Here is a 12143-nt window from a genome sequence, read left to right on the forward strand (position 1 = left end):
TTTCAACTTCGTAAAAATATCTATTTTATCTCTTTAAATTGAGTTTATTTAAATGAAATACATACAATTACAGTGTGAATGTAATGATTGAAATCATAATGAGACACACCTAATAACCCAATAAAACCTAACATTTTAGTATATTTTGAATAACTGCATCAAGCCTTTTCGGGTCCTCTCTTTAATTTCCTCTTCAGTAGATAAACGTCATGTTCACTTTGGCTAAGGTCTAGTGATTGACTGCCAGTCTGAACCACCACCTCCTTTATTTTCCTTGCCATGATGAAGACCGATCGGGTTGTTTGGCATAGTTTGTATCGTTTTACTGCATTTTCATGCACGTTCTTATTAGTTTTGATAGGTTCTCTTTTAAAGTTAACCAAAACATTTTAGTACACAGCGTCATCCTGCTCCTACCATCATTTCATCATCACCTTATTGTATAAGTAAATATCCTCCAAACCAAAAACCAAGATGCACCATTAGATGTTGTAATGTCCAGAAAACACCAGTGAGTTGGAACATTGCTATTCATATTGTTATTTGATTTATACATTCCATCTCTTTCCATCCAGTTTGTTTCTTCCTGCTTTTTCTGCTCTAAATAATTCTGATTGGTTCACGCAGCTGTTCTGACACACAATGGCTGATAGGGGTGCAGTTGCTGTGCCCTGCCTCCCCTGCCATGCCCTTTGACCTTCAGCTAGAGGAGTATATATAACCAGAGGAGGTGAAGGGAAGGTCCCTGGCAGCCAAAATGAAGTCTGTGCTTCCTGTGAGCTGCTTGCTGTTCCTGCTGGTCTGGGCTGCTGCAGGTATGGCACACATTGACAGGGTTTTGGAGAATTGTTTCAGGGTTGAAGATTATCTGGGTATTTGGACATAGATTTACTTAAAATAAGCCATTTCTAAATATGTTTTATGTTCTATTACTTATTCACCGGTAAATAATGGTTATGTTGCTACGTTGCTAATTTAAAGTAAAGTAAACCGTGTTTGTGATATTTTTTTATGTATAATAATTTCCTAATTTCTAATTTGTGTCAACTCTGATTATTCAGAAGTATACTGTGGTTTTGGTGATGCACTTCAGAGATCTGTGGTTTACGCAAGTGGAAATGTCAGGGCTGAGCTGGGACATCAGCTGGTAGAAAGTGTCCTAGAAAATTATACACAGATAGAACCGACAGAGCTCGAATTACTTTTAACTGAGCAAATGGGAAACAGCGGAATCGGGGATGTGTACCCTTTTATGCCTTTGCACTAAAGCATAAAAGCATCTAAAGGCATCACCAGATACCGTGGTCACCAACGTCTACATGTTGAACACACACATACATAGAAAGCATTTCAAACTAGACCTGGTGTTATTGCGCTTCGGTCTCCAGAGCTGCTAATCTGTCCTTCCAGCCAGCAGGCTCCATGTCTAGGGGATGTCCCGGCTAAAAGAGGCATGAGTGCATAGCAAAGGGCACGAGGGACAAGATGACAATGGCCCAACAGTTGGCCTGCTCACAGTTAGATACTGGTAGTAATCTTAACAGTTGTAATGAAAAGTTTTTAGGAAGCTGGAAATTTGGCAATATTTGCATTCACAATGACAAGAGGTGTAGATGAGAATTAGATCTGGGTTGGATTAGGAAAGATGTGTGAAGGTCAGGAGAAATCAGAAGTCACACACGGCTTGAAGGCCGGTGAGATAAAGAGCAGAACCACCGACTGTTTGTTTCATACGCTGAACTTTGTGCACGTAGAGGTACATAAACACCACTTCCTCTTCACATCAGGCTGTCTGACTCTCCTGCTGCTGATGCATTTGCAGTCCGTGGTCAAATTGCTGTGCATCAATGTGTGCGGCGGTAGCAACAGTGCAGCTGATGCAGGGTCAGCTTCATGATAATCACAGGGAAAAAGTGTGTCACAGTTCCTGAAAATGAGAGTGGAATTATATCTTATCTTCACCCTCTGACGCATCATGGAAGTATTTCTGTCTCAAAGATGAACCATGAAGCTCCCAAACACCTGTTTTACTCTATCTCCATGGTGCTGGTCTCTGCCCAGGCTACACAGAGACAACAACAGAGCAACAGAGGGGAGAGACAAACCTACACAGTGGCAAAGTACACTGTAAGCAAAACAATCTTGCTTGTATTTAGGGATCAATTCAGTGATATATTTCGCAGCTGCAAAGCTAAATATTGTCATCGTGAGTTGTTGGAGGGTTAAGAAAATTAATATTAAACATTTGATAGTCACAATGAAGATGATGGGTACATGTGTGTAGGGTGACCATTTGCGGATGGAGACACAGGGGGCTTTAGGCAGAGATGACGTGAAGAGGGGCTTTAATTTTCCCCAGTGAGCGACCTAAAATCAATCAATCAGTAAATCAAAAAAACAAAATAAAAATAAAATAACCATTAATGTGCAAAAGGGCAAAAAAATAGCAGCTTCCCCTTGGTAATGAGAAGCCCGTCCTTTTATCCTGCTCCTGCCCTTTCCAGAATTATCCACTGGCTGCTGTTCCTTTCTTCCTATTTCACTAATCAGTAATATAACTCCAAATTAAACCAAAAAACCCACTGCAAACTCCCCTTCTCCCATTAACCATTGGCTGAGGCCAAAGCTTTCATAATGCCTGGCTTTAATACATAATATAAAGCAATTACAGGCATAATACACTGGAGTTTATAGTTAATTATATATATATATATATATATGTGTGTGTGTGTGTGTGTGTGTGTATATATATGTGTGTATATATATATATGTTTCCCCTAATCCCCTAATCTGCCTCTTTTGCTTGTTTTGCTCAATTAGTGACACCTGCAGTACACTTAAGTCTGTGTTTTGTGAACCATGAGCCCAACTGCTGGATGTTATCGATAAAATCACACACAGTGAGAGATCAAAATATACAAACTTGATGCGCTGGTTACTAATGCTGATAATCCACTTGGGAGGTGAGAACCTTACAATGTTTTCAGACACAAAAGGTGACCAGAACATGTGTGAGGGCACAAGGCACATCAGAAAGACAAAAAGAACAGAGTCCTACTGGCATCATTTTAGTTAGTGACATGACTAACTTTACCAAAAGTGCATATTAGCACTTTGCTAAAGATATTTTGAAGCTTGAGGTTACATACCACAACAGTGTCTTTTAAATATTGTTTTTCTTGCTATGATTTAAAGGAGTCAGGACTTTATTCATATATAATACAGACCAATTGGCATTGAACGTTTTCCAGATCAAATCTACTGACAATCAGTCTTACAATGAGCAATAATAGTCAAACTGAGTCTAATCAAATCTCAATTCTCAAGCCCCTGAATCTGCAGCTGTCCTTGGCTTCAGTGGTTAGTTGTGCAGTTTCTGTCTTTACTACTTTGGTTTACGCTCCCTCTTCTGAAAGCACTCTACTAGTCAATGTTGATCAGTCACCCAGACACACAGACAGACAAGAGCCCATGTTGTAACATGGACATAGAGCTGCCCGGTGTCACATTCCTCTGTGCAGATCTTACAAGCAGTTATAATTAAATAGAGGTCACGGCCTTGTGCACTTTGTACGTGGTGCTTGTATGAAGTATCTAATGTATATGTTTGTAAGTGTAGTAACAGAGAGGCAGCCCAACTGTGACCCACTGGATGATGCTGAATAGTTTTGATGTCAGATTATCAGCATGTGATCTGGATTGTGTACACAAAAAACAGTAACATACATCCACAGAATTTTTTAGGCACTGGGTGCACGTGACGTGGGGTTGAGGAGACATGGAATAACACTGACACTGAATAATGAATTGATATGTAACATTTACTATAGGGTTATTGGAAAACAACATGGTGAAATGTTGTTACAGAGTAGTACCTCTACTTTTATGAACACAAAGCATGCGATGGTGAATTTAAATAACAGTAATAATCTAATGACCAAAAGTTCATTCTATTTGAAGCCCTCCTGTCCACTCAGCTGTCTTTTTTTTTGGTTCCCTAAACAACTGCACACTGGAGCGGCTGCCTTAAATAGTGCCGCCCTGCAAGGAGATGAAACCCGAGTCGTAAATTGATAGGTGCTGAACATCTGATCCGTAGAATGACCCAGCACTGGATGGTGATAGAGCCTCAAAATATGAAACCTCTACTAATGTATCAACAACAAACAGTTTGTTAAATCAGAATGCCCACAGCAGAACAGACTCTTTCTCTCACCCCTGTTTAGATCACCAGGCAGGGTCCTCCACCCATGATGAGGAGCCTCTTGTCCACATTCAGCTCCAGCAGCCAGAAGGAGACCTCTTCTCCTGTGGATGTGACTCAGGGGAGGAGAACACCAGCCAGAGCTCTTCCAATGACACTCCAGCCCCAGAGAGGGCGATGTGTCAGCCATGCAAACACCCATCGAGTGTAGGCAAGCAAGAAGTGAAAGCAAGTATTACAGTTCCTGCTGAGGAAGAAGGTGACGGGACAGAAAAGGAGGAGGAGGCAATAGAGGAAGAGACAGAACAGCAGAGCCCTGAGGATGAGGCCAAGTCAGTGCAGGATCAAATTGAGGAGAAGGAAGAGGTTACAGTGGTTGAAGATGTTGCTTTTGCTGAGAAATCGGAAGAAAAGGGAGAAAAAACTGAGGAAGATTTGGAAAAAATAGGGGAAGATGAGGAATTGTCTCATGAGGAGCATGAAATGAAACATCGCGAAGAGGTTCCAGAGGAAGAAGAACCTGAGACTGAAGAAATGGAAGGAACAAACGAGAAACAAAAACACCCACATAAGGATGCAGACGAAGCAGCTGAGGAGGAGGTTAGTGATGAGGCTGCTGAGGTAAAAGTAACTGAACCTGAGCAAGAAATAGAGCGAGAAATTTCTCCCAGCAACCCTGAGCCCAAAGAAAATGAGCCAGAAGAATCAGAGACTGAATCCAAAGTGATTTTAGAACTTGAGGAGGAACCAGAGGTGACAGCGGAGCCAGAACCACAACCAGAGCCTAAACCAGATGTTGTTCCTGTATTAGAGCGTGTTGAGGAGCAGACCACACCAGAAGCTGCCCAGGAAGTAGCTGTGACGCATGAGGAGGCACCTGTGGATGCTGCTGAGGAGCTTGCACACCCTCAGGGTACAACACAATCACACAATCACAAAATCTCACAATCACAACACAAAACAAAGAAGATCTGGGTTTAAATGTTAAAATCACAAAACGGAACGGAGCAGCTCTGTGGAAGTATTTATATTTATTACTGGTCTGTAAAGCCCTCGTAAATTTTATCAAACCATTTCACACAACCCACGAAGCCAATATAAACATTCAATGAGACAAAGTGACACATTTCATTGGGCATTTAGCTGAGATGTAATACAATCCTGTGTGTGTGAATTAAGTCACATCTGGTATGGAAATAAACAGAGTGAACTAGTAGAGGAAAGGAAGAGACAGATGGAAAGAAGTGAGTTGAATCTAGTTATGGATAACGCACATGGTCTGTTCATGCCCAGCTCAGAAACAGCTGGATGGATATTTTTTTCATGAACATGGATAAGTTACATAGATGATCTACAAGAGCAATAATACAATAAGTCATTTATTATCACAGACAAGCATGTGACTGACTGTGATTCTCCAACAGTGCGTGAAGCCGAGTCGTCAGGGCCAAAACTGAGGGACCGCACTCACATCGAGGACACACTGCGACTGGCTACTGCTGAAGCCTCTGCAGAGTTTTCAGGTAAAACAAAGATGCCTCAAAATAAATGACTCAACACATACATTTAAATGGAATGAATTCAACTGCCCTTTATACAAGCTAGAGCTTAGTAATGCACATCAACTCCACACAACCAGCGAAAGCCACAGCCTACGTATCAAACACTGGGTGGTCATTGATCACATTGTGTTTAGCAACATTTTCACGTTTTGACCTTTGCTGTGAAATGCAAAATGCCGCAGAACTATAGCAGCTACTTTGCTGATGGAAAAGGAAAACGGATGTGTTTGAATGTGAATGAAAGGTTAGAAACCACTTCTGGGACTTGTATTCTGTAAATTGCTTCATGATGTTTCAGTTCAAAGTCGGCACACATGTCCGGAGGCAGGTGATCAATCAGTGCAAATGTGTAACGCTGCAGCGGCATGAAGGCCTCTCTGTTCTGCTAAGTCCTAGTCATTTCAGGGAGGCCAAAGCTGGCCACCTAATTACCTCAGCTCTGTTCAGTAAACGTAAGGAGGCCAATTCATCATGTTCTGCCAAAGCACTTGTAATCAGTGATGGTACAATGAGCATTAATAATGATCCGGTCCAAACTGTCTTCACACCATTACGTTCCAGTTTTTACATCCCCTTTTTCTCTCTCTAGCTGCCATGAAGAAGTTACTGAACATCTATCACACAGCCATTAAACCAGTGGAGCAGGCCTACAAGTACAATGAGCTAAGGCAGCACGAAGTCACAGGCAAGTCAACATTACACCATTTATCAGCATTAGAAGCAAGTTTGTGAGAAGAACTTTAACTGAGTTACATATGGTTGCTTTATTCTGACAGGTAAACACACACTTATGCTCTTCCCCTGTTATTAAGCAGTTAGCTTTTCTCCAATAGTAAAGTGTTGAGTAAAATCAAAACTTTGCTTCTCGCCAAATAGACACATTGGACATCACATCTTTTTACTGCCTTTATCGGTGCTTTACAGTACATTATTAGCAATAAAACTAGACAGAAGCATTGAAGTGTAAATACAGACTGTGCTTCAAGGCAGAGCATTATTTGAGTGCAAGACCCCTTGAGGTGCAGAATGAAGGCGCGTATTCATGCTCAGCATATTGGCAGTTTTTCAAACAGTTTACCATGAAGTGCATCATTACAGCTAAGGGGTTTCTGACTTTCAGGCCATGGTTTAATAGCAGGTGCCTTTAAAGATGTCAATTCAGTTCATTTCTCCGGGTGTTGAAGCAGCTTAGTTAATACTGTAAATGACAGTATGACATAATACACAGTAGTAATTATTATGGCCATCATATTATTTTTATTAGTATATTTAGCAGTGTTTGTTGGACAGGTTGCTCTGGACAAAGAGCATTATATACAGAGATGGACGTACACTGTAATGTGGTGAGAAGCTCAATAATTACACCTGTGCATTGTTCAAAAACGATCCAAAGGCCAATACAATGAGTAAACACGGTTTAACAAGACATCCTGAAAAAATGAGTTTATCTAAAGCATATCTTTCAAGTGTTCAATTAGTCTTTTTCATTCTGTCTCTCTTACACAAACAACCAGATGGCGAGATTACCTCCAAGCCCATGGTTTTGTTCCTGGGACCCTGGAGTGTCGGCAAGTCTTCCATGATCAACTACCTGTTGGGTCTTCATGAAACCCCCCAGGAGCTTTACACAGGTTAACACTGAAAACTCAATCACTCTTCACAGAGAAGTCAAACTGAGCCAAGAGCCCTGGGGTGAGGGTGAAAGCTTTGTCTGGCACACCAGTCTGCACACCAGACACTGAAAGTGGATGCCAAAATCCCGATAGGGAGAAGAGGATTGAAGAAACACTTGAACAGGAGCCAGATTTATGTATAAAAAAAGGGTTTTTGGCTAAACAAATAGTCACATAGCGAGCTAGTGCAAAACTATTAGTTAATGTATTATTACTGATACAGTCTGAAGTACAGAGTTAATGCATTCCCCTTCTCCCCCTCCAACAGGTGCCGAGCCCACGACCTCTGAGTACACCGTCATAATGCACGGTGAGAAGGTTCGGACCATAGAGGGCATTGTCATGGCTGCAGACAGCTCGCGGGCCTTCTCACCGCTGGAGAAGTTTGGCCAAGGCTTTCTGGAGAAGCTGGTGGGCATCGAGATGCCCCACAAGCTCCTGGAAAGGGTCACCATTGTCGACACACCGGGCATCATTGAAAACCGCAAGCAACAGGAGAGAGGTGCGAATCCAAGATTGTTTTTTTTGTGTGTTTTTTGTTGTTTTTCTCAAATTGTACTCATCCACCCTCAGGTTACCCTTACAATGACGTGTGTCAGTGGTTCATCGATCGAGCTGATCTGATCTTCCTGGTGTTCGACCCCACCAAGCTGGATGTCGGTGGGGAGCTGGAGATGCTCTTCACGCAAATGAAGGGCCGTGAGTCCCAGATCCGCCTCATCCTCAACAAGGCCGACAGCCTCTCCACCCAGGACCTGATGAGGGTCTACGGGGCTCTGTTCTGGAGCATGGCACCACTTATCAATGTCACTGAGCCCCCACGGGTCTATGTCAGCTCCTTCTGGCCTCAGGACTATGCTGTGGACACGAGTCAAGAGCTCTTCATGAAGGAGGAGATTTCTCTTCTGGAAGACCTCAACCAGGCACTAGTTTCAAATATGATTTAATGGATTTAGATAGTACTTTTAGATAGTACTACTGACTGACTCTAGCTGTGTTTTTCTGTCTCTTGTCTTACTCAGGTGATTGAGAACCAGATGGAGAACAAGATTGCTTTCATCCGCCAGCATGGCATTCGCGTCCGCATCCACGCACTGCTGGTGGACCGTTACCTCCAAGCATACTATGATAAGCTGGGCTGGTTTAGCGACCCCCATGAGGTGTTCCACGACATCGTGAAGGAGCCAGACAAGTACTACATCTTCAAGTCCATTCTGGCCAAGACCAACATCAGCAAGTTTGACCTGCCTGACAAGGAGGCATACCAGGACTTCTTTGGCGTGAACCCCGTTTCCAGCTTCAAGCAGCTCTCGTACCACTGCAGCTGGAGGAGCGGCTGTCTGCTGGAGAAGCTGGAGAAGGCCATCTCTCAGGAGCTCCCAGCTCTGCTCAGCAGCGTCAGCAAGACGGCAGACACTTCTGCCCAAGCGAAGGCTCCGGCAACACTGCCACCTCCTCTCCCTGGCACGCCACGGTCCCGCTTGTGAAGAGAAACCCAACAGACGGTGGGAGAAGCAGTGAAATGGAGAAGGATGCAGAAAGATGAAGCAGCCCTGAATTTATTTACTGCATTTTTGTCAGTATGATGTTCTAATCTGTTGCCTTCTTACTACACCAGAACAGTTTATATCTGTAAATGAGAGAAATAATAAAACTACTGTCACATACATGTGTCTATGAATGTATAATGGATTTTTATGAACGTTTTCCAGACACTATTTTAACATTGGTTTAGCAGAAAGGCAAAAAAAGACTAAAGCTACACAGTCCGGCCTTTATTTCTGCAAAAAGGTCTGTGATATGTTAATGAAACCTAGGGAGGATTGTTGTTTTTTGTCTCTCTCTGTTTTGTACCATATTTAATCACCTTTTATTTTGGGGGAAGAACAATCTACTTCTGCTGTGTCTTCTGTGTTGTTTGCTGAGTCTGGTTTAGTCTAACCTTGTGTTGTCACAGATTTTACAGTTACATTACTGTTGGACAGTTCAGCCATGATTGGTCATGCTATTGTACTGCACTGCTGTTTACTGTACTGACATTTGTCTGTATTGTGTTTGCTATAGAGACAGGTTTTGTTTCTCTGCACTGCACTGACTGTGAGTTGACTGTAATGATTGAGTATTTCCCTAATTTATTAGTAGCACTCTGTTTCTGTATTTAAGGTGTTTTTTGTTGTCAAAATAAATCACATATTTTGAATGACTACCACACCTAAAATACAGAGGAAAGGTTTCATTTGAAAGGAAATGCCCATGTGCGTGGCAACTGTGAGGTACACAGCAAAACAAATAGGCAGTTTCCATTTCACATTACCAATAAACTGTCTTCCTAATAAAAATATATAGTTCATATCCTTTTTGTTTTAACATTTTATTAGTTAAGCAGTAGAAGAACCTGGGAAATGTGGAACATGCAAAGGCAAAAGGGGAACTTGTTGTAATATTAAAGTAAAAGCATCAAAGAAACCAGAAACGTGGTTATGCATGTAGTAGCTGGGTATGCACATAGTAGTGTCGTTGGTTGATTCTGCAGTGAGTCCAAGTAGCCACCAGGAGGCGCCTTTATGCAACCTGATAATTAGATTGACTCCAGAGCAGTAAGGATGATGTCCAATCTGTCTTTAATTAATTACAACAACAACAACAACAAAATTAATTATCATTATTATTATTATTATTATTATTATTATTATTATTATTATTATTATTAGTAGTAGTAGTAGTAGTAGTAGTAGTAGTAGTAGTAGTAGTAGTAGTAGTAGTAAAGACAATTTTGATTTAGATCCAATGTAATTTTAAAATCTTAAAAATCAATAAAGTGGAATGATTCAGCTGCTCAGTTTACATTTAATAAGTCTGCAACTGGATAAAATAGCACATCACACATTGAGGACATGCTCTGGAGAGTTTAGAATGTTCTCTTCAAGGCCTTTTCCTCACTGTAATTGTCATGACTCATTATCCAATTTGACAATTAGTTTAATTTAGTTAAGAGTTGGGCATTTCTTTGAGAGTCCATAAAATGCTTCACTTGCACAGTGTTGGTGAAAATCTCTGAAAGTGTGACTTCCAAAGCTGCCAGATACTTCACACTGGAAGAAGTTCATCTGCTCTTGGGAATTTAATTCAGTTAGTAAATGCTAAAAAAATCAAACTGCTATTAAGCCAAAGTGGGTCATGGAAGGAAATATGTTAAATAATAATATAGAAAGGTCATATGGCAAAAAAGGTGTCAATTAGTCTTGCAGGTAACAAAAAACATTACACAATACTAAACAGTTTGCAGTTACAATTTACATACCAAAACACAATGAAACTACTTCAATATGCAAAGAAATATCATGCTGAAACACATGCGCACGTTGGATGTGACATGTAGCATGTATCATCTTCAGTTTAATGTGAGCTTTGTGACAGGTGGTCCCAGGGTTTAGCAGTGCAGCTTTATCAACTCTATTAACAGGCCCCACTTGTGAACACTTGAAGAGAAGCACAGTCAAAGTCTACACACACACACACACACACACACACACACACACACACACACACACACACACACACACACACACACACACACACACACACACACACACACACACACACACCCTTGTACTTCCATGGAAGTGAGGACCTCCATTACCCTAACCATAACCATAACAACTAAAGGCAGACGTCTAATCTTTGCTCTAATCTGAACCGAAACTCAATTCTAACCTCAGCCCTAAAATCACATCCTTACCCTCAAACAGGCCTTCAAAGAAGTGATGACCGACCAAAATGTGCCCTGTAAGAATTTATGATTTTGATGAAATTGAAGTTTTTTCCTCTGTCAAATATGTCAGGGATCATTTTGATCTTTGATATACTTGAATATTACCACATCAAATTTCTATAATAAGACACTTAGCAGACATTTAGCTTTAGTAGACACCAACTACTAAGACAATACTCACAATCTTTGGGAAAAAATATTGTAGTGTTCATGGGAAAAGGTAATAGTTCCTGTCCTCTTAGAATATAGTTAAGTACAGTGTTTAGTGTTATAGTATAGTGGTGTTCTGACTTGTCTGATGTGCTGCACCTGAGGGAAAATGATGTGAGTGAGAGTGACCCTCTGGATGCAGCGCTGCATTCACTGTGTAGAAAAGAAATGGTTTTGTATTCTGCAGAAGAGAAGTCACCAAAGAGAGAAACTGTTTTCTCCTTCTCCTTCTCGCTGCTCTCAGCAGCCGTGTGGTGGACGGGAAACAGGGTTTCTCCCACACAGAGATCCCTGGAGTTGTGCGGTGCATGGGAATTCTCCTCACGTTTGACCAGACCTTTAGCTGCCTCAATTTAGGCCAGTTGTGCATGTGATGTGACGTGTCCAGATGGGGCCGCCACAACATAGTGTTTTACTCGTGAGTGGGACCAAAACAATCACAAACAATCACAAATGCACTGTTGTTTCCAACAAAACTTGACCCACTACACAAACAACAAAATCACCTCTGTTAGACTAAGAAATATCGATTGTCTCATGCTGAGAGAGAGACTAACAATTGAATGTAATAAGTAGTATGGATTTGGACTAAGCACATATTTTAAGCCTTAAAACTGTGTAGCTAAAGACCAACCTATAAACTGTAGACAATAAGTGTTATATATGTGAACCAGTGTTCTCAATGTTTTGCTTACATTGCAATACAAAGAAGACAACAACAA

The 12143-nt window shown here is 41.3% G+C and overlaps 1 protein-coding gene across 1 annotated transcript; it reads left to right on the forward strand.

Moving 5' to 3' along the window:
* Positions 1-681: 681 nt before the first annotated feature.
* On the forward strand, positions 682-9780 carry LOC114851375 (sarcalumenin-like). Its single transcript, XM_029143166.3, has 8 exons — positions 682-815; positions 4227-5117; positions 5629-5727; positions 6356-6451; positions 7281-7397; positions 7708-7941; positions 8013-8362; positions 8462-9780. The coding sequence occupies exons 1-8, from the start codon at positions 758-760 to the stop codon at positions 8924-8926; spliced, it is 2310 nt and encodes a 769-aa protein (XP_028998999.1). The 5' UTR covers positions 682-757; the 3' UTR covers positions 8927-9780.
* The last annotated feature ends 2363 nt before the right edge of the window (positions 9781-12143 follow it).

Source organism: Betta splendens, chromosome 1 (assembly GCF_900634795.4).
Source record: "Betta splendens chromosome 1, fBetSpl5.4, whole genome shotgun sequence".
Taxonomy (NCBI): domain Eukaryota; kingdom Metazoa; phylum Chordata; class Actinopteri; order Anabantiformes; family Osphronemidae; genus Betta; species Betta splendens.